The sequence below is a fragment of the Panthera tigris genome, chromosome B4 (genome assembly GCF_018350195.1).
Source record: "Panthera tigris isolate Pti1 chromosome B4, P.tigris_Pti1_mat1.1, whole genome shotgun sequence".
Lineage (NCBI taxonomy): Eukaryota > Metazoa > Chordata > Mammalia > Carnivora > Felidae > Panthera > Panthera tigris.
The window spans coordinates 41,398,127-41,425,793 of record NC_056666.1 but is presented as its reverse complement, the minus strand read 5'-3'; the positions used below and the strand labels follow the sequence as shown (position 1 = coordinate 41,425,793).

The window sequence follows — 27,667 nt, the reverse complement described above, 5'->3', positions numbered from 1 at the left end:
GCTCTGACTAAAAATATCAAACCATTAGTGCTACTAGAAATCCTCATTCTTTAGCCAAAGGATAATTTGACTGCACTCTTTAATTCTTCATTGAGTCTTCTGAAAGAGTAGTCAACAAAAGCAAAACTAGGAACTGGGTGCCATACAATTCTATTATTTACACTAAGAACCCAACATAATTATGGGGACCCAGATCATCATATCACCAGAAGCTCCAAATTTCTTCAAGTCTTACCCTCTTGGTTTATATTCTAAAGTATTTTTTAATTCTAAAATATATGATTTTTAGTTTTTAAAAATCTTCCCAAATATTCAAGTAATATTGAATATAGAATTGAATATTGAATATAGAAAGAAATCAGTCATTTCCAACTTTTGTACATCCAAGGATACTGCCAAGAAAATGAAAAGATAACCCACAGATTATGAAAATATTTGTAAATCATACATATGGTAAGGATCTAGTGTCCAGAATATATCAAGAATTCTTGTAACTCAATAAGAAAAAGACAAATAACTCAATTAAAAAATGGGCAAAGGATATGAATAGACATTTGCCTAAGGAAGACATACAGTTGCCCAATAAGTACATAGAAAAATGCTCAACTCATTAGTCATTAGGGAAATGCAAATTAAATGACATTACATACCACTTCACACCCTCTAGTATGACTGTAATCCAAAAACAAAACAAAACAGGAATAAGATAGTGTCGGTGAGGATGTGGAGAAATTGGAACCCTCGTGCATCGCTGAAGGGAATGTAAAACAGTGCAGCCACTATGGAAAACAGTTCAGCAGTTTCTCAAAGTTAAAGTTACAGTATGACCTAGCGATTCCACTCCTCGTTTCTATACTCGAGAGAATCGAAAGCACACGTTCACACAAAAACTTGTACAACATTTGCGTCCTATGTTCATAGCACTATTATGATGGCCCAAAAGTGGAAACAACCTATTTGTCCACCAACTGATGAATGAATAAACAAAATGTTATATTCCTACAGTGGAATACTATTCAGCCATAAAAAAGGGAAGTGCTGCCACCTGCTACAATGTGGATGAACCTTGAAAACATTATGCTAATGTTTTCATTATGTTAATATTGTGCCAAGAAGTGGCCACATTTTGTATGATTCCATTGGAATAAAATGTTCAGAATAGGGGTGCCTGGGTGGCTCAGTCGGTTAACCGGCTGACTCTTAATTTCCGCTCAGATCACGATCTAGCCGTTTGTGGGTTCTAGCCCTGCGTCAGGCTCTGAGCTGACCATGCAAAGCCTGCTTGGGATTCTTTCCCTCATATCTCTCTCTCTCTCTCTCTCTCTCTCTCTCTCAAAATAAATAAATACACTTAAAAAAATTGTTTTAATAAAATGCGCAGAATAAGTCGGGCACCTAGGTGGCTTAGTTCAGCGTCCGACTCTTGATTTCGGCTCAGGTCATAACATGGTTATTGAGTTTGGGCCCCGCATTGGGTTCTGCTCTGACAGAGTGGAGCCTGCTTGGGATTCTGTCTCCGTCTCTGTCTGCCTCTCTGTCTCCCTCCCTCTCTCTCAAAATAAATAAACTTTTTTTTTTAATGTCCAGAATAAGCAAATTCATAAAGACAGAAAGTAGTTTGGTGGTTGCCAGGAGATGAGATGGGGAGGGGGGGGGTGAATTGGGACTGAGTGCTCAGAGAGGTGGGGTTTCTTGTCAGGGTAATGGAAATGTTCCAGCATTAGACCCTGGGGATGCTTGGACAACAATGAGAATATACCAAAATTCAGTGAATTCTACACTTAAAAAAAAGACTAAAGAGGGACTGTGTATGATCACAGGTAGAGCAGAACCCAGCAATTAACACCTATTCAGATTCATGAGGACAATTACAGGGCGTAATGCTGTTATCTTTCCTTCTGTTAGAATCTTAGATGTAAGAAAGGGTTTATTGTTTCATTTGCTGAAATACCTGCAGAGAAAAGTCTCACCTACCTTGTTTGTATTTACAAAGATCAGATTTGACGGCTCTAAACTCTAGAGAGAAATTATCATGAGCAGTAGGTGGGAGGGGTGGAGAAAGAACAGCTAATTAGCCACTTGGGCCTTGTGACGGGGCATCCCTCAGGCAACCTTAGGCAAGATCAAGTCACCATGGGAGCGAAGGGCCCGTTTCTCCACTGAAAACCAGTGCCATAAATTCAAAGGGCGCGGGTGGGGGTGAGGAGGGACTCACGTTACTACACACCAGTTAGACGTTTTTGAGAGAGAACCATAACGCACAAAATCCAGAAAGCATTAAAAATGGGGGGGGGGGGGGAACACTTCAGGTCTGTATAAGGGAAGGAAGTGGAGGAAGCAATAACAGAAAGGGCAGGAAAGGAAAATAAGAGGCAAGAGAAGGGGGGACCGGTCAGAGAGCAGGGAAGGGGGCTGCGCCGTGGGGGTCTGGCCAGCCCGCTGCTTCTCACCGTGCCTGTGATGGGCCTGTTTTCGCAGGTGATAAACATCTATGCTAGATGACTTCTACAGTCCCTTCCTCTCCTGGACCTACACAGATGCCTCTGCCATCTGAAATGCATAGCCATAGTATAATGAAATACAGGATACCTCACCCCACACACACACACCCCGTGGCCCCACTCCCTTCGCTTCGCTTCCCTTCGCTTCCCTTCGCTTCCCTTCGCTTCCCTTCGCTTCGCTCCGTTCCGCTTCCCTTTCCTTCCCTCCCCTCCCCACCACTCTCCTCCCCACCATTCCCCTCTCCTCCCCTCTCTAACCCTGGCTGCATCCCCTTGCCTCCTGTAGTCTCTTGATGTACCCAGCATTTCAGCCACTGTACGTAAAACTGTTAATGAACAAGGAAGAGGGCTTGTAGGCAACATGTTGCTCCCTTGCTCTGCTCCCTTACTCTGCACGCTGGCTAGGGGTGACGATGTATCTTGAAGTCCACACCGACAGTCTTTGTGCCCCTTCTCCTCTTCAAAATTTGCTTCCCACGTACCACCCTTGCATCCCACGTCCCAGCTGTCTCTCCCTGCCTACCAGTCACAATCCTGTCACAGCCTTCTCAGCCTCACCCCTCCTCAGACCTGTGCCGCCACTGACAGCCGGGATCCTACAGCCACCAACACTGCTGCCAAGCGTCCCCCACCACAACCCCCCACCAGAACTTATTTGGGGAATATGCTTGTCATTTGGAAGATCTTGGATGAAGCCCTGTACCCACGGGATTCTAGGAGTAGAAGAATTTTCTGGCATATGCCTAATTTTGTTGTGGTGGTTGATTTTTTTTTTTTTTTTTTATAATCCAAGATTTGGGGGACCTGAAGCTTATATAATCTTGGGAACCTTTTTTAAGAAAAAGGCTACAAAAATAGCTAACAAGTTTCACAAAAACATATGACCATGTGAACATGCTGTTAGCTGCCACCCCCACCCCCCACCACTGCCCAGAGCCTTAAATGGGGCCTATGCCAAGGACAAGCCTTGAAACTAAAGCTTTATTCGCTTCATGGCCAATGGTCTTCTTCTGGAGTACCGGGTACAATTTACAGACCTTTATTTTTGCAACTTGCTATAGGCTTAATTTAGTTAAATCATAGTGAGGTGGGCAGAGGCCAAACCGGTTGAAAGAATACTCCAAGTTTAAGGTTAGGTATAGATTATGCTTATATAAAATATTTGCCCGTATGTAAATTTTTTTAATTTTTTTAATGTTTATTTTTGAGAGAGACAAACAGAGCGTGAGCCCGGGAAGGGCAGAGAGAGAGGGAGACACAGAATCTGAAGCAGGCTCCAGGATCTGAGCTGTCAGCACAGAGCCTGACACAGAGCTCAAACCCATGAACCGTGAGATCTTGACCTGAGCCGAAGTCCAACGCTCAACCCACTGAGCCACCCACGTGCACCGACTTGTAGAATTTTTAAGTGGCCCCAAAGAAATCCATGTATGATGCTTCTATGGATATTTTCTCTTTTAATCTATACAACAACCTGCAGATATGGCTGCCAATTTCCCTATTTCACAGATGAAGAAATTGAGATGCAAATAATCTAAGTAATTTACCCAAACTGCAGAGCTGATTTTCTGAACTAGATTACTCTTGATTCCTGAGTCCAGGGATATTCTAGCTGATCAGATAATTGGCTGCAAGTTGCCACCGTGTCATTTATTAATTTACAGAAAATTAAAATGTGATACACTGTCTTTGCTAAGAAAGGCATTTTGGTGTCTTGACGTGCCTCAAAGTCAGTCTCAACAGCTGTTGTCCCTGTTCCACTAAAATGGAGAAAGGCCAGTCAACAGCCTCTTTTAGCTTTAACATTCTTTCAGTCTGTACATTTTTGTAGAATAAGTCCGAGGGGAGAAAAAATTTATCTACAGTAACAAAGTAACTATGTGACCATTTGAACAAACCATTGTAGTATAGAAAAATACTGTAACCGGACATTCAAACATCTGGATAACGATCTTGACGTCCCTTCTGCCATCTAATCAGACTTGAAATACTGCAGAGGGCTTGCCTTGATGGACAGCTAACTCCTGGACTAAGAAGCTAGTGAGAATCTGTTCCTGTCCAACTCCTTGTGGCATAACAAAAAATGGTGACATCAAAGTCAGTCCTCTGTTGGGTCTTAACTTTTCAGCCTTTGTAGCAGATTTTACCAGTTTAGCCAACGTGTGGGTCTATCAGCCACCAGCACTAAGCTTAACATGGTTAAGCTTAGTAATAAGCTTAAGCTCATTACTAAGAGCACTTGGTTTAAATGGAGCAGTTAAAGAATTACTCTTGGTGGGACTTTGGGGCAGCTCGGGTTTAGGTTGTTGGGTTGGGTTAAGTGACTGAAAAACTAATATGTATATATTTTTTTGAGAGAGAGAGAGAGAGAGAGAGAGAGAGAGAGAGAGAGAGAGAGAGCACGCGCAGGGGAAGAGCAGAGAGCAACGGAGAGAGAATTCCCAGCAGGCTCCGTACCACCAGCGCAAAGCCGAGTATTTCTTAACCTTCATAGCAAACCCTTTTTCTTTCCCACAAGTAACAGCCATCCACTAGTTTACCTTTGAAATGTCCCCTCTATTCATTGATCCCCAGGACATTTTGATCACTTGTCCCAGTTTTCTTGAATCTTGTATCACATTTGTCAGAATGTTCGAGATACTCAGCTGGAGGACGCTTTGAGAAGGGAACCGCTATATTCTTACTGAGCTGTGTGAGGGAAGGTAGGGACGGGAAGTCCCCAAGAATTGGATTAACAAAGAGAGCACAGGAGAGCACCTAGACTTGGCATTAAAATGTAGATGTTAATTGTTTATAGATAGGAGATTAAGCGAACATAAACATGAGTGTGCATGTGTCTGCAGACAGATGCTTGAATATAGATTATTGTTGAGCAAAGAATAATACAGCTGTAGCTTTAAAAGCACACAGCTAGGTATTTATTAGTGAGTCGCTAGCAGGTCACTGCCAAGTGCCAAGGCATGTGGCAAGAATATCCGAATGGAAGTCAAGTGATGTGGATTCTAATTTGAGCTGTGCTCTGTTAACCTTGGGCATGCTTGTGATCCCATTTGGGCCTTAGTGTCTTATCTAATGAAGGCCTTGGAGTCAGTGATTTCTAAGATTTCTTCAGGTTCTAAGAATCTGAATATATTATGAATAACCATTCAGCACATAACTCAGCCCAAGCTGTACAGGATTGTCAGAGTGTAGAAGATGTGTTGGCACCTTGCCCTTACTATCCGCAGGCCTAATCTGGTGAAGAGAAACAAAGGACCAGTTCTGAACAGATTCCAAAGGTGAGAGCTTCATCCTCACCTAAACGTCCATAATCTACAGGTGCTCTTCCAGCTGACACAGTGGTCAGTAACCGAGCATACGTGCCTAACCCGTTGCCAATTGCTTGAATAGGCAGTGTCGGGCAAAGCTTTCCTGTCCTTTCCATTTGTTTGTCTTCCTTTTCTCTGTATAGTGGTTGGGCACAGGAACTTCCACTTGGATGGAAAAAAGAAGTGAATGGCAGATCTTCAAAGTAGAAATAGTGACGATAAAATTATCACGTGAAAGTATTTGTTAAAATAAACAACAGGGGCGCCTGGGTGGCTCAGTTGGTTGAGCGTCCGACTTCGGCTCGGGTCATGATCTCACGGTTCGTGAGTTCGAGCCCCACGTCGGGCTCTGTGCTGACAGCTCGGAGCCTGGAGCCTGCTTCGGATTCTGCGTCTTCCTCTCTCTTTCCCTGCCCACACTCTGTCTCTCTCTCTCTCTCTCTCTCTCTCTCTCTGAAAATAAACATTACAAATTTAAATAAATAAATAAACAACAAATAAGCCACGTTCAAAAGCAGTCCTATTTTATATTCTAGTCTGTAATCCTTGGAAAAATTTAACTGAAATTTGGTTAAAAGGACAGATAGCTGTTTGATAGATCCTTCCAACATGGCCCTGCTGTATTGCCCAAAGCAAGATAGACATTATCTGTGGTAACCTTCCATAGACTAGAAAAATTATAACATCCAGGCAAGATAAGAATGAAACTGGGGCTTTTTCCAGCCATCTCTAACTAGAAATTCCAAAAACCCTCCATAATCTTGTCAGTAAACAGTTCCTAAGAGCACTGCTGAAAGCTAAGAAACGGGTAGACAAGAAATAGATGAATTAGACCATGATTGTAGGCAATTGACTACAAAAGGAGTAAGTGGGATTGAACAGTAGCTAGAAGCAGCAGTGAAGGGACAGGGGTAGTGGGAAGGGCTAGAAGGGAAGTTTGAAGTTAGAGGAGATCATGTGCTAGGGGCTTAAGTCACGGACTTAGAGGTGAGACCCATTGGTTAATATCCAGCTGCATGGATTACTCGGCAATCAGCACAGTATAGCTAACTGTTTTTATTTGTTTGCTTATTCAGAAAGTGAAGACAATGATATTATTTCTTCCTTCACTTAATTAGGAGGATTAAGTGGCATAATGTGTGTAAAGTGCTTAACTCAGCGCATGCCATGTAGTAAGTACTCGGTAAGCGTTTCGTTGGTATTCACTGGCATTAATGATAATAATAATTGTTATCATTGAGGAAGAAAGAATAAGGAAGCTAGCAAGAAAGACCATAAAGTTCTCTGGTGAGACTGAGATGGCTAGAATTCCAAGGACTGGGCCCAAAGGGAAGGAGATGTTTAAAGAGGAGGAAGGCACATCTTTTCTCTGAATCTGGAGAAAAGGATAAAAGCATGGATTTCAAGCAGATCTTCTTAAGTTTTCTCACGGTCAGTTCCCTGAAGACGATGGTGGAAGACTAAATAAGTGTGTGCTCTCGGGCCCGGGGGTCTTAGCGTAAAGCAGCTGTTAAAAGACAGAAATGTCAGGGCGCCTGGGCTCAGTTGGTTGAGCGTCTGACTCTTGATCTCAGCTCAGGTCTTGATCTCAGGGTTGTGAGTTCAAGCCCCACGCTGGGCTCCTCGCTGCACAGGAAGTCTACTTAACAAAATAGAAATGTCATTTGAGTCTCATGTTGTATTTGTAAAATACAAGGCAACGGTGCATTCTGTTTTGTATGATTTGTTTTTATATAATGAAGCTACTTAGCAGTTAAATTACTTGGAATTCTTTCTGCAAAACTTCTCGTATTATTCGTCTTCATGTTGGGGTACGTGTACCCAAGGGGTACACAAGGACTTTCCAGGGGATACATGGGCATGGATTAGGGAATTAATTTCCAGGTTTTCAGCTTCCATATGTACTCTTGTCTAAAACTAATAAGCTTAAGACTGTCTGCTCTGAAGGTTCTCCTTTCCCAGCTCCCTTAAAGTCACCTGTTAGCAGCCTTAGACAAGTGAAAAAAAGGTATGGTGGGTTGCCCCAGGATGCCACAAAAGTAAAGCAAAGAGGAGCAGTCCCTTTTTTTTTGTAATTATTTTTTAAAGTATAATTAGCATAGGGGCGCCTGGGTGGCTCAGTCGGTTAAGCGTCCGACTTCAGCTCAGGTCACGATCTCGCGGTCCGCAAGTTCGAGCCCCGCGTCGGGCTCTGGGCTGATGGCTCAGAGCCTGGAGCCTGCTTCCGATTCTGTGTTTCCCTCTCTCTCTGCCCCTCCCCTGTTCATGCTGTGTCTCTCTCTGTCTCAAAAATAAATAAACGTTAAAAAATAAAATAAAATTAAAAAAATAAAATAAAATAAAGTATAATTAGCATATAGTTGAGCAGCTCTTATTTTATCCAGGTGACAAACTCATGACAACCTTATCTATCTGGCTTTTTAAAATTTTTTTAATGTTTATTTATTTTTGAGAGAGAGAGAGAGACCGATCGTGAGCGGGGGAGGGGTAGAGAGAGAGGGAGACACAAAATCTAAAGCAGGCTCCAGTCTCCAAGCTGTCAGCACAGAGCCCCACGTGGGGCTAGAACCCACAAACCGTGAGATCATGACCTGACCCGAAGTCCAGTGCTTAACCAACTGAGCCACCCAGGCACTCCTATTTATTTTTGAGAGAGAGAGAGAGAGAGCCAGGGAGGGATAGAGAGAGAGAGAGAGAGAGAGAGAGAGGCAAAGAATCCCAAGCAGGCTCCACACTGTCAGCCCAGAGCCCAGCTCAGCCTCCAACGCACAAACTATAAGATCATGACCTGAGCCGAAATCAGGAGTCAGACGCTTAACCAACTGAGTCACCCAGGCACCCCTTTTATCTATCCATCTTAAAGCCAGAATTCAGAAATAAGATGGTCGTTATGAGAGAGAAGTATTAGCATGTTTACTAGAACTTAAAAATGAGCCTAGGCCTCTTTTAACAGAAAGGAAGTCTGATCAAGCTGATTAGCCTGCCATCGGCAGACATTTCCACACGTACTTAAAGCACAGCTTCGATATACATTTAAAAAACACATCACTTGCTATTGTTTAAGCTTATAACTAATAGATGACAACTTAAAAATGTGACAGGGGATTATAGAGTTTTTCATAAGTCTTTTTGGGGCTTATTCCAGCAAAAATCTTGAAGACCATCACAGTGGCTTACTCATCTTTAATTTCTCGTTTTCTGTCATTCCCCCCACATCCAGACAGTCCTATTGCTTTTTTCCTGTTATGCCCATTTCAGACTGCCCATTTTCCAAACCTTCCTGGCCATTTTGTTATGCTGTTTTGCCCCCCTTGTAGTGAACCCCTCTTGAAGTGACTCTGAAGGGCTCTTTCCTACCTCTGCGTCTTTACTACATTACTCTCCTCCCAGGAGCGCCCTTTCCTTATCTTCTCTATCCATCCTGACTTCTCTGGTCACTGCTGATCTCTGTTCTTTCTGACTCCTACAGCATTGGCTACTCCATGCAGTTAGTACTTCAAGAACATCAGTGTTTGATACTTCTCTCTTATTTGCAAAGCTCCCTAGGGGTTAAAAAACACCTCTTTGGTTTCTACCAACATTCCCCTTTTTGCCTAATGCAACGCTGACCACGCATAGTGGATGGTTAATAAATACTTCATTGACTGCCTAGAGAATATTCTCTCATCCTTTCATTTTGTCATCCATTCAACAAATATTTTTGAGACCTTTTTTGTACCGGGATTTGTACTAGGCACTGGGGAGAAAACAGACAAAAATCCCTACTTTCAAAGGCTGATAAATAAACAAAATATATACTATGTAAATAATTAATTAATTAATTAATAAGTGCTGAGGGGGAAATAGAAAAGTAAAGCAGAGAAGAACAAGAAGTGTGTGTTGGTGGTGAGTGCTGGTGGGGAGGAGGAGGAAGTGTGTGCAATTTTAGATGGGAAGGTCAGGGAAGGCCTCACTGATAAGGTGACATTTTGGTAAAGACCTGAGGGACTGGAGCTTATCTGTACACAGAGCATTTCAGGCAAGGAACCTACTAATGGTGAGGGCTCTGGGGCTGGACCTGCCCAACTGCCTGGACGGGAGAGCCTTGTGGCTGGGGAAGAAGCATGGCGGAGACAGAGATGGGCCAGAGAAAGCTGGGGAGAGCGAACAGGTCTTGTTGGCTTTGCTGAGTGAGATTGGAGGCCTTCTGAGGGTTTGAGCTGAGGAATGAGCTGATCTGATAGAATAGAATCCCTGTGAGTGGGGCACTTGAATGGCTCAGTTGGTTAAGCTACCGGCTCTTGGTTTGGACTCAGTTGTGGGTTCGAGCCCCATGTCAGGCTCTGCACTGCCAGTGCGGAGCCTGCTTGGAATTCTCTCTCTCTCTCTCTCTCTCTCTCTCTGCCCCTCTCCCCCCTCAATATCTCTGTCTCTCTCTTTTTCTCTCTCTGTCAAAATAAACTGAAAAAAAAAAAAAAAAAAAAAAGAATATCCATGGGTGCTGTGTTAGGCTAGACTGAACGAAGGCAAGAGCAGAAGCCAGGAAGTTAGGCGGCAACTATATAATAATACAGGCCAGAGACGGTGTTGGCTTGGACCAGGGGAAGAGGTGGTCAGATTCTGGGCTTGTTTTCAAGGTAGAACAGACAGGATTTGTTGACTGGCTGGGTTGAGGGCGGAACGTGGCTGGGGAGGTCAAGAATGATGGCAGGGTTGCAGGGTTCCAGTCCTAAGGGAGGGAGGGGTGAGTTGCTGTTTGCTGAAGTGGGGCAGGCTAGGGGAGGAGCAGGTTTAGGGAGGAGGGTAGGTCAGCAGTGCCATTTCGGAACCTGTTAAATTTGAGGTGTCTGTTAGGCGTGCCCCTACTCAAAGTGTTGAGTAGTCGATAGCAGTGTGGGGTCCAAGGGAGCAGTCTGTTCTGGAGATGAAAATTGGGGAGAACTCAGCAAATGGGTGGTATTCACAGCCAGGTGACGAGATGAGATCACTGGGCACTTCACTGTTCGAGCAGAGGTGGCCCAATTCCATTTACTGAGCATCTGATGTGTACCAGGCTTAATATACAAACCCTAAGCTAGATACTCATTTTACTGATGAGACAGGTTAACAGAAACTGAGGACAAAAAGGTTAACAATCAATAAGCCTGAGGCAGCTAGTAAGTAACAACTGAGGTCTGTCTTAACTCCAAAGTGCGCCTTAATTCTAGTAGTACATTGTATTTTGGGAAAAGTGCTGTTGGCAAGCCGAAGTCAGTACCCTTATAAAATAAATATGCTATGAGTCTTCTTTTGAAATGCAGATGGGAAGGAAACCCCTTAGTCATTTGGTTGTCACATGGAATGAAGATTAGATTCAGAAGCTCTGATATCCATTTGCCCCAGAATTTTCTCAGATAACGCCTGCTTTTCCTCCCTCTAACTTTTTTTTTTTTTTAACAAGAGAAATATGAGCTAAGAAGAGGATTAAGGGTCTGAGGCTACAAAGGGAAAAAAAACCGTTAGCAGGAAGGTGAAAGGAGATGTTTGGCAAACAAAGACTGCCCTGTTTACCTCCCTCTAACTTTATGTGAATGTGTATTTGTATAATTTTGTGCCCACTTACGATATATTAGGCACTGTGCTGAGTACTTTGTATGTGTTGTCCTTACAACAACTCACTGAGGCAGGTGCTATTCCCCCATTTTACAGACGAGGAAACTGATGCTCAAGGTCAAACAGCTGTTAAACATCCATTACTGTTGACCAATCAAGCAAAAGACCTTAATACACAACAAAAATGTAAAGAATGGCACATTATAGTATATAATGACTTACCAAATGAGAGTCTTATTTCTAAGTACCATGGGTTTAAGGCACAAGTCCATAATATACAGGGCCATGAATTCACTGTGGTCTGAGGTAGCCTTACAAAAGGAAAGAACTGGGTTTTCTAGAATGAGTGGTAGAGGGGTGGTTGGAGAAGGCGTTCCATGCAAAGGGACTGGCATGACCCAAGGTCTAGAGTCAAAAGACCTAAGATATGTTTGGGCAAAATCTGGCAGATCAGTTTTAGCTGAAGCAGAGAAATGGAAGTTTTAATTAGAAATGTAGTTTAGAAGAGGGACCTTGAGTCTTAGGCTTAGGGACTGGCACTCTGTTGAGTAGTCATCGGGAGTCATTTGGGAGTCATTGGTGTTTTCTGAGCAGGAATTGAAGGAAGAATACTCTGGTATAGGGCTGCTGGGAGCATGAGTTTCAGGGTGCAGGAGCTTAAGGATGAGTGCTTAAGGGTCTGACCTGCCAGTGGAGCACAGAAGACAAGGTGGTAACAGTGCTGAGATCCTATGGAAAGGAGGGAACTAAGGACAGGGAGGGGGCAAAGCCAGACTCAAGCTTTTGAACGTGGTTGGGTGACCTGGAGAATGATGGCACCATAAATAAAAACAGAAGCCAAGAGAGGGCTCAGTAGAGGGTAAGTTGTGTTTTAGTTAATACAGAATTTCAGATGTCCGGCCAGGAAGTAGGAAATGTGGAACTGAAACTTGAGACGTTAGGATTAAAGATGTGTTTGTCTTTGGCGTGAAGATCCTATTAATGGTGAGAGTAGATGCCATTTCCAGAGAGGCAGCGTAGCGAGCATGGTAAGAGAGTCAACACTGAATCCTGGAGATCAGCCATATTTAGGAGCCAGGAAAAAGCCTTCAGTGAACGAGAAAAAGAAAGATAGGTCGGTGCGATCTATTCAGATTGTAACCGGCCACCTGTCAAAGCAAGCCAAGAAAGTGAGAGTCAACGTTTAGGAACTTTTTTTTTTTTTTTTTTTTTTTAACATTTAGGAACTTTTGTAACAGTTTGACAGCCTCACATCATCCAAGCCCGTGACTCTGTATTTTACAAAAATATTGGTCCACAACAGGGGGGCGCCTGAGTGGCTCAATTGGTTAAGCATCCGACTTCAGCTCAGGTCATGATCTCGCAGTTCGTGGGTTCAGGCTCCACATTGGGCTCTGTACTAAAAGCTCGGAGCCTGGAGCCCGCTTTGGATTCTGTGTCTCCCTCTGCCTCTGCCCCTCCTCTGCTCACGCTCTCTTGTCTCTCTCAAAAATAAACATTAAAAAAAAATTTTTTTAACAGAAGTATTGGTCCACAAAAAATGGGAAATTTTAAAAACTGGTCTGCACCACCAACTGAGAAGTGCAGGGTTAGACGGTAAGAGGACCAAGAGACCCGCTTTTAGGTATATACCTAAGAGAACGGAAAAATATGTGTTCACACATAAACTTGCATGCAAATGTTCCATAGCAGCCTCATTCATAGTAGCCAGAAGTGGACACAACCTGAATGTCCACCAGCTGGTGAATGAATAAACAAAATGGTGTATGCATAAACGGGATATTATTCAGCCATAAAGAAAGAATAATGCACCGTGCACGTAGCTTAACAAATGGAGAAGCTGAATCACTATATTGTACACCTGAAACTGGTAATCACATAGTATGTCAACTATACTCCAATAAAAAAATGTTAAAAAAAATTTTTTTAATGTTTGTTTTTTTGAAGGAGAGAGAGACAGAGTTTGGGGGGGGGGGCAGGGGGGCAGAGAGAAAGGGAGACACAGAATCCAAAGCAGGCTCCAGGCTCTGAGCTGTCAGCACAGAGTCCGATGCGGGGCTCGAACCCACAAACCACGAGATCATGACCTGAGCTGAAGTCAGACGCTCAACCGACTGAGCCACCCAGGTGCCCCTAAAAAAATGTTTTTAAAAATGAAGAACTGATATGTGCTATAACATAAATGAACCCTGAAAATATTATGTGAAGTGAAAAAAGCCAGACATAAAAGTCATATTATATGACTCCATTTATATGAAAGCCTTGTAGACAGAAAGTAACCTCTGGTGGTTGCCAGGGTCTGGGAACAGGAGGGAATGGAGAATGACTGGTAACAGATATGTGGTTTCCTTTGGGGAGATGGAAAAATTCTGGAAGTAGATAGTGGGATGTTTGCACAACCTTGTGAATATCCTAAAAACCATTGAATTCCACACTTTGAAACAGCAAAATTTTTTGGTATGTGAATCATACCTCAATAGAAAAAAAAAAAAAAATACAGGAGGGCGGGTGAGTAAAGCAGGGAGGAATAAAAGGTCCAGATGTGGGCATTATAAGAAGGAAGATTAAGCCAAAACATCATTCCATATATCAGCAGTTCATCAGTTCCCCAAGTGTAGTCCATGAGCCCCGAGGGGTCACTGAGAACCTTAAAATTGTCTTCACTATAATACTAAGATGTTATTGGCCATTTTTACTGCATTGACATTTGATCTGATGGTACAAACAGTGGGTAGACTGCGGGTGCCTTAGCACCAGTCAGGGCAAGGGCACAGCTGTACCCTCAGTCACTGTATTCTTCCCTGCAGCGCACTCTCAGTCCAAAAAAAAGAAAAAGGCCAGGTTCACTTAAGAATATCCTTGATGAGGGGTGCCTGGGTGGCTCAGTCAGTTAAGCGTCCGACTTGGGCTCAGGTCACAATCTCGCAGTTTGTGGGTTCGAGCCCCGCGTCGGGCTCTGTGCTGACAGCTCAAAGCCTGGAGCCTGCTTCGGATTCTGTGTCTCCCCCTCTCTCTACCCCTTCCCTGCTCATGCTGTGTCTCTCTGTCTCTCAATAATAAATAAATGTTAAAAACAAGAATATCCTCGATGAAGCATCAGTTAGTATTAATTTTATTACATCTCAAGCCTTGAGTACACGTCCTCTTAATGTTATATTTGAGGAACTGGGAAATACAAACAAAGCATTTCTTCATCCTGAAGTGCGATGGCATGTGGAGGCCAAGGTCTTGTGCGGTGCTTGAGCTGCGTGTTGAAGTGGCAGCTCCTTTTTTCATTGAACACCATTTTTACTTGAAAGAATGACTGACAGACTGTGGTTGCTGAGACGTGGGCATTTGGCACATAGTTTCTCGAAAATGTACACAGCGAGCCTGTCACTTCAGGGAAAACAACTGACAGTATTTGTAGTCAGTACTGAAATTCAAGCTTTCAAGTGAATATTAGAATTTGGGAAAACTTGTATCTGTTACCATGAGCTTGACAACTTCCCAATACACAAAGGCTTTTCTGCTGGAAATCAGTGGTGATATTAAGAAATATGATTTTAGGGGCACCTGGGTGGCTCAGTCGGTTGAGCGTCCGACTTCGACTCAGGTCACGATCTCGCGGTCCGTGAGTTCGAGCCCCACGTCGGGCTCTGGGCTGATGGCTGGGAGCCTGGAGCCCTGCTTCCGATTCTGTGTCTCCCTCTCTCTCTCTGCCCCTCCCCCGTTCATGCTCTGTCTCTCTCTGTCTCAAAAATAAATAAACGTTAAAAATTAAAAAAAATATATATATATATGATTTTAGCCGGGGGGCACCCGGGTGGCTCAGTCAGTTAAGCATCCGACTCTCAACCTCAGCTTAGGTCTTGATCTCAGGTTTGTGAGTTTAAGCCCTTAATGAAAAGTTCACTGATATGGTTGCAGATCCCACACTGCCACTTACCCTTAGGAAATTAGTTACTTGTCCAGTTTTGGTATAGTATCAAAGAATAATACTCAGAATGATCTGAAAAGGCTATTAAGATTCTCTTTCCAACTGTATATCTGCGTGAAGCCAGATTTTCTTCATATGCTTTAACCAAAACAACATATTAACAGACTAAATGCAGAAACAGATTTGAGAATCCTGCTACCTTCCATCTAGCCAGACAAAGGCTAGAAATTTGTAAAAATGTAAAACAATGCCACTGTCCTCATTAAATGGTTTTGTTTGTTTTGGAAAAATATAGTTTTTTTCATTAAAAGTATGTTATATATTATGTAATTGGTTTACTATTTTTTAATGAATTAGTAGTTAAATACTTTAAAATTTTCTTTTATTTATTTATTTATTCATTTACTTACTTATTTAGAGAGAATCCCAAGTAGGTTCCACGCTGTCAGCACAGAGCCCCATGTGGGGCTCAAACTCAAAAACCACAAGATCATGACCTGAGCCTAAATCAAGAGTCGAACACTCAACCCACTGAGCCACCTGGGCACCTCTTATTTGCTAATACAGTAGATATTGATAGATAGTATCCATATTAACAAATGTTTTTGAGGTCCTCCGTAATTTTTAAGAGTCTAAAGAGAGCAGAAAGTTTGAACACCACTACAGTATGCTATGGACATTATACCAACTCTTTGTATGGTGCTTGAGGTAGTTTTCTTCTTTGACAAAACTGGTATAAGTATCTGACTAAGCCAACACATCGCAGTTCTAACTCTGTCTTCTCTCTCACACTTGCCAAAAATGCTCTATATTCCTTTCACCGGGGTAATATGAACCACTGACTGATCAAATGGGGTCATACCATATTCCTCCAGAGTCCAGAAATAGCTATACAGGTTGAAAGTCAAAGAAATTAATCAGACTTGAATACAAACAGCTCATTTTTTTTTTAATGTTTATTTATTTTTGAGAGAGAAAGAGAGAGAGACAGAGTGCAAGTTGGGGAGGGGCAGAGAGAGAGGGAGACACAGAATCCCAAACAGGCTCCAGGCTCTGAGCTGTCAGCACAGAGCCCGATGCGGGGCTCGAACCCATGAACCGTGAGATTATGACCTGAGCTGAAGTCGGACGCTTAACTGATTGAGCCTCCCAGGTGCCCCTAAACAGCTCATTTCTACTTCTTCAAATGAAGCCTCCAAACCTGTAGGATTAACAAGTAATTTCACAACTACCGTACAGAGAATAAGGAGTTCCATGACAGTCTAGGTTGTGACAGATCCTAGTTTCTGACTCAAGTGGCGCTTGGACCTGACTGATCCAGTGACTGGAGAGTACAGCTGGAAACGCTCCATGACTGCTGAACCTCTGAAGAGGACCCACTTCAGTGTACTTTGAGGTTCAGAGCATTTTGAATGCCCTAGTTTTTGCTGTTGGAACATTCCCATTCCGGTAGGGGATCCTCAAGGTTTAATATGTGTTAGATCATCATCCTTCATCTGCTAATAGTTTCTGAAGCCCTCCCCACCTTTAAAACATAATCAAAAAGAAGAAACAGTTACAGTATAGCCAAACAAGTTCTCCTATGCTTCATAAACAGAATACCTGGCTTTAGTAGGCATTTATATAAACATTTGTCAAAGGAACGAGGGAGCCAGCGATCCACAGGATATCTAGGAAATTAACTACTTGCGTGAAGCTGCAAATTTGTTTATAAAACAAACCTCTCTGCATGTTTGGTGCTATTATGGGAAAGACCAGAACCCCCGGCCATCAGTCTTAGAATGTTATTCTCAGGACCTAGTAAGTGCTGCCGGCTTGCTTTCGGATTTTCGTGAGGTGGTGCTTGTTAACCCTTGCCGCACATCACGGTCACTCAGACCTGCCGAATCAGACTCGTGGGTGGGCGGTGAGCGAGGAGTTGCTCTCGTTGGTTTTTAAAGATTCTTCCGGTGACTGCAACCATTACAGTAATCGTCGACTCCCATCAAAAAGCGTTAAGACTCAGAAACAGCTTGAGGGACAACATCCTGTGCCAAACAGCACATCCCTCAAGGGGTGACTGGGCAGCCAGGCCCCGAAGCCCGCTGAGCTGAGTGGCAGCCAAGAGCCAGGTTTGATGTTTACGCTCAAAATCAGCTCTGGGTTGTCCCAGCAACTCGGCTGACACACAGCTCCTTCTTCTCTCTGAGGCTTCATTCCGGGCTTTGCTCTTCTCTGTTAGGACCTCCGTGTCTGTGGTAACCTGGCCTGCTGCCTTCTTTAATTTTTCTGCCAGTTGCTCCATCTTCTTGAGTGTAGGGAACTCAACAACCCCCACCCCGCCCCCCAAATATACCTGAAAACAGGAGGAAGGGGCCTGGAGCGGCCAGAACAGATGTCACCCGGCCTGTGCACTAAGTCTCCTGTAAGGAAAGCACCCAAGACTCTGGCTCTTACATCTTTTTTTTACACCTTTGACAACTTTACACAAAGTTACGGTTTCTAAGGCCTGCAGTAAAGTAGAAATTGGGAAAGGAACTCTACGAAGCTCAAGAAGTGACTCCTGATCCCTGAATAGCAAGGGAGGGGCCATGAAGGCCATAAGAAACAGATACAAGAACTCAGAATGCCGAACAGTGGAGGGCCTACAGGGTCCGAGCAAACGGTTTCACACTCCTCGACAGGTCACAAAGCCATCATGACTGTACTGCAGAATAATTATGGCCCAGATCACCAAGAAAATGTTAAGTATATTCAGGTTAAGGAAGCAGAGTAGTGTGTGTCGTGTTTTGTTTTGTTTTTTTAATTTCAAGCATTCTAAATGGTTTTAGTGCTTCCAGTTGGTTAAAGGTCTTAGTGCCTAAAGAGATAAGCTCTTCACTATCTATAGATGAACTCATTTACCAGTACTCTAGATAATTAAGATCTACCCTATTAATCGCTTCTATTCATTTGTACTCCTGTTTCTAAAACATTAAAAATGAAAAGCAGGGGCGCCTGGGTGGCTCAGTTAAGCCTCCGACTCTTGATTTCTCCTCACGTCATGATCTCACAGTTTGTGGGATCGAGCCCGCATCGGGCTTCACGCTGAGCATGGAGCCTGCTTGGGATTCTCTCTCTCCCTCTCTCTGCTCCTCCCCCTCTCATTCACACGCACTTTCCCTCTCTAAATAAACTTAAAAAAAAAAATGAGGGGCGCCTGGGTGGCTCAGTAGGTTGGGCGTCCAACATCTGCTCAAGTTATGATCTCGTGGTTCCTGGGTTCAAGCCCTGCGTCGGGCTCTCTTTGTCCAGCTCAGAGCCTGGACCCTGATTCAGATTCTGTCTCTCTCTCTCTCTCTCTCTCTCTCTCTCAAAAATAAATACTTTTAAAAAGTAAAAAGCAAAAAATTTAAGGCAGTTGGACCCTATTCTATATACTTTCTAGTACCTGGCTCTGCTTCTTAGCAAAACTTGCTGTAACCTGGTGTTCTGTCCCTGCCCATGTGATATGTAATGAGACTCAATCCTGTTTCTTTGCTCATTCATCTGACTATGAAAGGGTTTATAGATGTCTCCCTCTCCCTTGAGCCTAGTAATCCTATATCACTTCATCTTCTGCTAGCAGGAAAATAAACCATTACAGGGGCGCCTGGGTGGTTAAGTCAGCTCAGGTCATGATCTCACGGGTTCGTGAGATTGAGCCCTGCATCGGGCTCTGCACTGACAGTGAGGAGCCTGCTTGGGATTCTCTCTCCCTCTCTCTCTGCCCCTCCCCCTGCTTGCTCTCTCTCAGAATAAATAAACTTTAAAAAAGAAAGAGAATAAACCATTACATGCCACCTCCTTCCTCATTATATGCTCTATAATCAGAATACCTGGCATAGAGTAGGCATTTAACAAACATCTGTCAAATGAATGAGCCCGTGATCCATAGACCATCTGCAGAATTAACTACTTGCAAGCAGCTGTAAATTTGTTAAAGAGCCTAGCCCATGATGAAAACAGCAATCAAAGAACATCAGCAAGTCCTAGCACCAAGAAGATCAAATAGTTGACACACTGTTCCATGAAAAAACCAGGATACACAAATACCCGAACTGTGTTGGTAAATTAAAAGAAAAAAATGGGGAAAAGGACTAGAAGGACATAGGCCAATATAAAACATGATTATCCATTTTTCTATTCACTTAATAAATAATCGAGCACTTTCTTTGTGTCCAACACGTTCCTAAGCATCTCAGAGTTAACCACGCATACCAGCATACTGCCCACGAAAAACTAACTGCAACCTATAATTTGACAGCAAGAGGTACAGCAACTATAAATCATGAGCAGCTCAGGAACACTAATTATGCAATGATAGGATATGTGAAGTGTCCTTCCAGAAAGACGTGGGGATTCCAGTTCTCTGCACGTGCTCTGCTGCAGGAGGAGTATTTCCGGGCACGTTAGCCAGACTTCTTGATAGAACGCTTCCTGACCGGGGCGCCTGGGTGGCTCAATCAGTGAGGCGTCCGACTTCGGCTCTGGTCATGATCTCACGGTTCATGGGTTCGAGCCCCACGTCGGGCTCTGTGCTGACAGCTCAGAGCCTGGAGCCTGCTTTAGATTGTGTGTCTCCCTCTCTCTCTGCTCCTCCCTTGCTCACACTCTGTCTCTCTCTCTCTCTCAAAAACAAATAAACATTAAAAAAAAAAAAAAAAAAGTAGAACGCTCCTTGACAGAACACTGAATGTGTAGTAAAGCCATGGAACATACTGATTGTAGTTCAGAAATACCAAATGTTATTGACCCTTTTTAATTCCGTAAGCTGCCTTTCGCCATGCCTAATCAGTTTATGACCCAGCAGAGACCCCTTGTAGTTCCGTCATCGTGGCCCTGGGACTATACTCGGAATCACAGCTTTAGATGACATTTCCCCAGGATATTTACATGGATTTATAACACAGTTGATGCCCAGACCTCAGTATGTGAGGAGTCTACAACTGTATGTGCAGTCAGTAATCCCATTTTGTAGCCTGGTTTTAATTTATATTTGTCCTCTTAATAGTGTTAATAAGCTGACATTACTCTGCTAACAGGACAGGTGATGAAATCATAATCGAACATAAAGGTGTAAACTAGCATCTTAGGGCATCGTTAGGCACCCTTAATTCCTTGTGTCATTTAGAAAAACGCAAGAGAAAATTCCTAGCAATATTTAATAGGCTATAAAGGAAACCTAGTCTTAGGACCCAGTTTTGTATTGCCTCAGTATAAAATTCATATCTTTAGTTTAAAATTTTTTGTGTGTGTTTTATTTATTTTTGAGAGAGAGAGAGAGAGTACGAGCAGGGGAGGGGCAGAGAGAGAGGGAGACTCAGAATCCGAAGCAGGCTTCAGGCTCTGAGCTGTCAGCACAGAGCTCGAAGCCACGAACTGCGAGATCATGACCTGAGCAGAAATTGGACACTTAACCGACGGGGCCACCCAGGTGCCCCCATATCTTCAGTTTTAAGTTTGTATTTACAAAGCAAATTTTGATTCTTGGATACTGTTCTCTGCTGTCATCCACATAAGGGACGTATTTTCCACTCTGGGCTGCATTTCATGCCAGAGAAACTTCCAAAACCGGGAGGGCATCAGGCATGCGTGACCCTCTGACTGATTTTTCTCCCCTCTAGGTTACCCCATGGCTGTATTTTATCGGCGTTACCTTTACTTCAAGGACAGCTACCTCATCCATCTCTTCCACGCCTTTACAGGCCTCTCAATTGCTTATTTTAACTTTGGTGAGTGAACTTGGCAGTAGCACGGTGATTGGAGGGAAGCTGGGAAGGAACAGGCTTAAACAGAGTTTCTGGAGAGAGTGTGATGGCTAGGGAAGTTAATAACCCTCTGCTTGCAAAGAGAGGGTTTGTATGCACAGGACCAGAGCTTAATTTTCCTTTTCCGTGCATCCCTTTCCCAGATAACATTTTGAGAGTGCTTGGTTACCTTTGCCAGCCCCCCATCATTTCCTCTGCTGGGGCTGTAACTGGATGAAAGATGCAAGCAGCCTTCTTCAGGAGCATCCCTTTAGCTCAAACACTCAGAAATGCAGCAACGCCCTGACGATCCCTTATATGTATACAGTTCATTTCCTTCCCTCCCGCCAAGATCTGAGTCTCTTTGAAAAGAAAAAAATCCTAATACCAAAGGTTTTTTCTTTAAATATTCTCTTTGTGTTTAGAAGTCTCAGCACAGGTGAGAATGCGAAAAAACAAAAACAAAACCACCACAGGCTAAAATTTGCTGTCCTCTCCGCCTCCAGGAAATCAGCTCTACCACTCCCTGCTGTGTGTTGGACTTCAGTTCCTCATCCTTCGACTGATGGGCCGCACTGTCACTGCCGTCCTCACTACATTTTGCTTCCAGATGGTAAACGCCTCTCCCTCGGCAGCTCAGACCACAGCCAACAGCCGTTCGGGGGAGGGGGGAGGTCGGGGACTGTGGCGCAGAAAAAGTGAACTAGGAGACCCGATTTCTAGTCCTTTCTCCCGACATCTCTCCGCAGCATGGCTTCAGGTAGGTCACTCTTCACAGGTGCCAGGCGCCCCATCTGCAGGTTGCAGTGACGATGACCTGAACAGCTGAGCCCTTGCACAGGACTGCGCCATTCATGTTCTTTGGTTTTGACCAGGACTACCCAGCTAGCTGTCCAGGAGGGGTGTCGCGTAAAGGCCAGGCAGAAAACCAGCTGAGACTGAGCTACGGACTCTAAGCTCCAAATTCTCGGTTGAGCCCTCATTCTGCTGAGAAGCCTTGAGCATTCCCCTCCATGGGTTCAGTTTCTTCCATGTATAGGAACTTAAAGCCTTTAGGGCCCCTGGGTGGCTCAGTTGGTTAAGCGTCCGACTTCAGCTCAGGTCGTGATCTCAACGGTTCATGAGTTTGAGCCCCACATCAGGCTGTCTGCTGTCAGCAGGGCCTGATTTGGATCCTCTGTCCCTCCCACCTCTCTCTGCCCCTTCCCCGCTCACGTTCTCTCTTTCTCAAAAATGAATAAACAATTTTTTTTTTAATTTAAAAGATCAAACTTAAAAACAAAAGCCTTTAAGGAGGAGACCAAGAGAAGGGGAAAATGAAAGAATACAGTGGATTTTAGAGCAGGGAGAAAATAAAGAAATCCTAGCTGGTGATGGAATAAATTCTTCCCCCTCCCTAGGCCTACCTTCTTGCCGGATATTATTACACAGCCACTGGCAACTATGATATCAAGTGGACAATGCCACATTGTGTCCTGACCTTGAAGCTGATTGGTGAGTGCTGGCTCATTGCCTTCCCCTTTTACCCCTAGGCTCTTCCCCGTCTGACCGTAAACTTACTCTGTGTTCCCCGGTCCGCTCCTGGCTACACTCAGTCCACAGGCCACCTCCTCAGTGGTCTCTCCCCCTGCTCTACCCACACCTTCTCTCTCTGCTCAGGTCTGGCTGTTGACTACTTTGACGGAGGGAAGGATCAGGTAAGTCCCCATTCCTCTGCAGAGAGGTTAAGGAATTGAACCAGAGGGAAGGAGAAAGGCTGTTGTAATCAAAAGACTGGACCCAGATGCCAGGGGCAGAGCCTCTACCTCATCCCCGGCCTGTGTGAGTTCTGTTTCAGATAGCACTGAGCACGGATCAGCAAATCTAATTTGCCCGGATCCAGCTCTCGCACAAAGTCCAGAGATCAGTGCCAGCATGGCGTTTGGAAAAGCAGCAGCCACTTGTTGCTAAGTTACCCCTGCACATACTCATTTCCACGTGAGGCAATTACTCTTCTCCATGTCACGCCCTCAAAGAGACGGCTGTTTGAAGAACCCCAGTTCAGTGGGGTCCCAGGGTGGGGAACACGCAGACTGGCTCTTGGGGGGAGATTCAAGGCTATCCTGAACCATTCATTCTCTTCTCGGCATAGAATTCCTTGTCCTCTGAGCAACAGAAATATGCCATACGGGGTGTCCCTTCCCTGCTGGAAGTTGCTGGTTTCTCCTACTTCTATGGGGCCTTCTTGGTAGGGCCCCAGTTCTCAATGAACCACTACATGAAGCTGGTGCAGGGACAGCTGACTGACATACCAGGGAAGATACCAAACAGGTAATTGCCCCTCTTGGTCAAGACCTCTGTATAGGTGATCTCACCCAATACAAAGCCACTTCTAGGTGCCTTCCTGCAGGCCAGCCCTGGCTGCGTTCTCCAGCACGGCCCCGGCTCACAGGCCTATGCCGCACAGGCCCCGGACTGTCGTAACGGGCGCTCCGTACCTGCTCAGCGCGGGTGGCGGGCCCATTTCAGCGTAGGCTACTTCCAGCCAGCCATTCCGACCCTGTAGTACAAACGTAAAAATTCGCTTTTATGCCACAGGATTTTGCCTGAACAGTCACGTCCCTGCCTTTAAAACCCATTTTCTCGGTTTAAAAGAAAAGATTGTTAAATATATAAAAATGTGTGTGTGTATGTGTGTGTGTATATATATATATATGTGTATATATATATCACAGTAGAAAATTGAAAAGTTACTAGAAAAATCCTTTTCCTGAGAACGTGTCTAGCCTGTGTTTGGGCCTCGATTCAACCAGGGTAGGAAGGAGCAGACTGAGAATTGGTCATCCTCCAGTCCTCCGCACTGGATTTTCGGTCCCAGTGTGGAAGGAGGCGGTTGGTGAGGCCGTGAGATGTGTAGGAGCCCTGAGGGGGAAGCACCACAGACTCGTCCACACCGCTCCCCTGCCCACCCTGCCCGCCCCTGTGACTCGCAGGGTCTTGCGTTCACCATTGCCCAAAGCCAACCACAGAGAGCTGTCTTTCCCTGAGACTGAATAAAGGCTCTGGACGGAGAGCCACTCGTCCTCCTCCGGGCGGATAGCCACACTCTGAAACCCCTCTCTCCGTAATTTAAGGTCAGAGGGCGAAGGGAATAGCCTCTGTCCGTTGTGACCTTGCTTGTTCCTTTCCAGCACCATACCTGCTCTCAAGCGCCTGAGTCTGGGCCTTGTCTACCTAGTGGGCTACACTCTGCTTAGCCCCCACATCACAGAAGACTATCTCCTCACTGAAGACTATGAAGTGAGTGCTTACTAATGGAGCAGCAGTGTGACTGCATCAGAGGTAGAAATGGACAGGCAAGGATCCCTGTAGATAGCCAAGAAGCGGGTAACACCATCTACAAATGCATGTTGGTTTCGCTCTAGATCTGTGAGAGTTGGTGTCAATGCCAGCCGGGCCGCGACATGTTCATCAGCCAGCACTGAACGACCTCCGCGGGCACAGGGCTGTGCCAGGTGCACTGTTAGCACCCCTTACCTCCCTCGGGAGCAGCTCTTAGCCTGATTTATTACAGCCAAGTGACTCCTTGGAGCAGAGCAGCTTTTGGTCCTCTCCAGCCTGTTTTCTTCTCTTGATAGATTGGGGGCTTCTAGGGAATTCAAAAACCAAGGGAGGGGGAAGTGCTGGCTTTTGCTCCTGCCCAGCTGAAAGGCTTGCAGCAGCTCCCTACGCACTCTGGGTAGGTTTATCTCCTTAAACTAACATTGACCATGGATATATAAAAGTCCCTCGGTGCTCCGTGTCCTGAATGCTCAGTGCGTTAGAGGAGTTTAGGGACAATGCTGTTTCTGGGACTCTTCAAAGAAAAAGGTGACTGGATGTTCACTGGGCTCCCTGCGTATTCCTCTTAGCCTACTAGAAGGGCAGCGAAGCGGACCGTCAGGTGGACATGAAGTAGTCAGCCTCAAGTTTGGAAGGGAAGAACATGAAGGGCATTTGGCCTTGCCCGGGGAGTATCCCTAATGCCTGTGTGTTCCTTCCTCAAGAACCACGATTTCTGGTTCCGCTGCATGTACATGCTGCTCTGGGGCAAGTTCGTGCTGTACAAGTACGTCACCTGTTGGCTGGTCACAGTAAGTAGGAAAGATGAGCCGGGGTCATATTCCAACAAGCTGTGGGGCGCGGTGGGGAGGAGAGGAGCAGGAATGCTAACGGAATGCTCCCTCCCTCAGGAAGGAGTGTGCATTTTGACAGGGCTGGGCTTCAATGACTTTGACGAACACAGAAAGGCAAAGTGGGACGCCTGTGCCAACATGAAGGTGTGGCTCTTTGAAACGACCCCCCGATTCACCGGCACCATCGCCTCTTTCAACATCAACACCAATGCCTGGGTGGCCCGGTAAGCGGCTGGAACGGGGGTCCGGACCCTAGCTTCTTCCACCACTTTCCCAGATTGGAGCGCACGGATGCGCGATCCATCTTTTCCCAATCTGGGTAGAACCTCATTGTTCTCGCACCCACCCACCACATACTGACTTCCGTCTCCACTCCCGGCCCCCCGAAAACCACTCGTGTCACATTCGCAAGGCACAAGCAAGACCGAGAGGTGCCTTGAATTTTAATCCCAGTTCCGCCCTGGTTTCATGTTCCCCTTTGCCGTTTACAAACGTCTTTATTTGTCCCCACCAACGCACAATTGTTGAGCGGCACGAGAACCGGTCTGCCCTGTTCAGCACTGCAGCTTAGGCACCGGGCGCTCAGCACTCAGTCATCTTGTACTAAGTGGCTCGCCCAAGCTCACCCAGCTAAGCGTGAGGTCTGTTTGCTGTCTCTGAACAGAGTCATCGACTCCACTGCCTTTCATTTCTTTTTTTAATTTTTTTTAAAGTTTATTCATTTATTTTGAGAGAGACAGACAGTGAGAGTGGGGGAGGGGCAGAGACCGAGGCAGCGGGGGCAGAGGAGACTCCCAAGCAGGCTCTGCACTGGCCGTGCAGAGCCCAATGCGGGGCTTGAACCCACGAAACCGTGAGATCACGACCTGAGCCGAAACCAAGAGTCGGTCACTTAACCGACTGAGCCACTCAGGTGCCCCTGCCTTTCATTTCTAAAGCTAGTCTGATGGCACCGCCTCCCTCACCCCAGACCACCCAGAGCAGGAGCCACCAGCGTGGCAGCAGGCACTGCTCTGAGGCCCATCCCCACCCACCCTTTTCTCTAGTTACGTCTTCAAACGGCTCAAGTTCCTTGGAAATAAAGAACTGTCCCAGGGACTGTCGCTGCTCTTCTTGGCCCTCTGGCACGGCCTCCACTCGGGATACCTGGTCTGCTTCCAGATGGAATTCCTCATTGTCATCGTGGAGAGAAAGGTAGGCCTGAGGGGTGCCGGGTGAACAGGGACGACGACGAGTGAGACACTCACGACCTCTCCCCTCGCTCCCCAGGCTGCCAGGCTAATTCAGGAGAGCCCAACCCTGAGCAACCTGGCTTCCATTACCATCCTACAACCCTTCTACTACTTGGTGCAGCAGACCATCCACTGGCTCTTCATGGGTTACTCAATGACTGCCTTCTGCCTCTTCACGTGGGACAAGTGGTTTAAGGTAAGCGGAGGGGGCGGAAATCGCTAAAACCGCAGGCCGTGAGGACGGTCCTTGCTCTGTCTCTCACTCAATGGCCGGTATCTCCCCACAGGTGTATAAATCCATCTATTTTCTTGGTCACGTCTTCTTCTTGAGCCTACTCTTCATATTGCCTTATGTTCACAAAGTAATGGTGCCAAGGAAAGAAAAGTTAAAGAAAGAGAAATAATCAATTTCCCTGGTAAGTGACCATCCCTGTAGCTAAGCTGAACCAGCAAGTTATAGACGAGAGCAATAGATTGGGGGCGGATGGCAGGGAGACGGTACTGAAACCTGGAGTGACTCTGAAGGTAGCCTGGCTCCCGGGAAAACAAGTGTGGGGCACTGACCACTCTAGCTTGGGCCCCCACAACACAGAGTACTATACGATCACGGCAAACTTGGGCCCCCAGAGTCTGGTCTCTGTAGACCAGAGACTGGAAGGAATAACTCCGACCAGCCTGCCAATCAAAACTCTTCTCTTGCAGGTGGCCTAGCGCCGGGCTGGTGCAGAAACCACTTGTCTCCCTTTCCACAGCCCTCCTTCGCCTCAGAGCACAGAGAACATGGAAACCAGGGAGTGGGAAGACATGATACTCCTAGCCGTGCCTCTGCTGCCAGCCAAGTCTTCATCTGGGGCCAAAGGGGAAACTCTCGTGGGAGGAGTAGAGGGCCCGTGTCTCCCCTCTGGGCTCCCCCATGCACGTTGCCTTATCTCTCCCCCTCTAGCCAGGAATCTGTTGTGTTTTTCTCCTGCCAATTTACTATGATTGTATATGTGCCGCTACCACCACCCCCCCCATGGGGGGCGGGGTGGGGTACAAGGCCCCACCTGCTCCACTTTTTCTACCTTGGAACTGTACCAGATAAAATCACTTCTCTTTGTTCAGTTTTTCACTGCTGGCATTCCTGGCTGCTTCCTTACAGACCGTTCTCCGTGCTTGCCACATAGCTGAAAATTCAGCAGGGGTCTCTCCTTTACCGCCCAGAAGGTGGGAGTCAAGGCCTAACCACAAAGCCT

General features: G+C 45.5%; 1 protein-coding gene across 2 annotated transcripts in view; it reads left to right on the top strand.

The window, feature by feature from the left end:
- Positions 1–27,543, top strand: part of LPCAT3 (lysophosphatidylcholine acyltransferase 3) — a 39,676-nt gene extending 12,133 nt beyond the window's left edge. Inside the window, exons 2-13 of one of the 2 annotated variants that reach the window (XM_042991692.1) lie at positions 20,924–21,031; positions 21,553–21,659; positions 22,447–22,540; positions 22,706–22,743; positions 23,178–23,356; positions 24,217–24,325; positions 25,072–25,158; positions 25,258–25,424; positions 26,247–26,394; positions 26,470–26,628; positions 26,720–26,848; positions 27,185–27,543. In XM_042991692.1, the coding sequence (XP_042847626.1) occupies positions 20,924–21,031; positions 21,553–21,659; positions 22,447–22,540; positions 22,706–22,743; positions 23,178–23,356; positions 24,217–24,325; positions 25,072–25,158; positions 25,258–25,424; positions 26,247–26,394; positions 26,470–26,628; positions 26,720–26,836 (1,313 nt within the window). In that variant the 3' untranslated portion in view covers positions 26,837–26,848; positions 27,185–27,543. Of the gene's footprint in view, positions 1–20,923; positions 21,032–21,552; positions 21,660–22,446; positions 22,541–22,705; positions 22,744–23,177; positions 23,357–24,216; positions 24,326–25,071; positions 25,159–25,257; positions 25,425–26,246; positions 26,395–26,469; positions 26,629–26,719; positions 26,849–27,134 lie in introns of both variants that reach the window. The other variant, XM_015540835.2, reaches the window with a different exon arrangement.
- Positions 27,544–27,667: the final 124 nt, after the last annotated feature.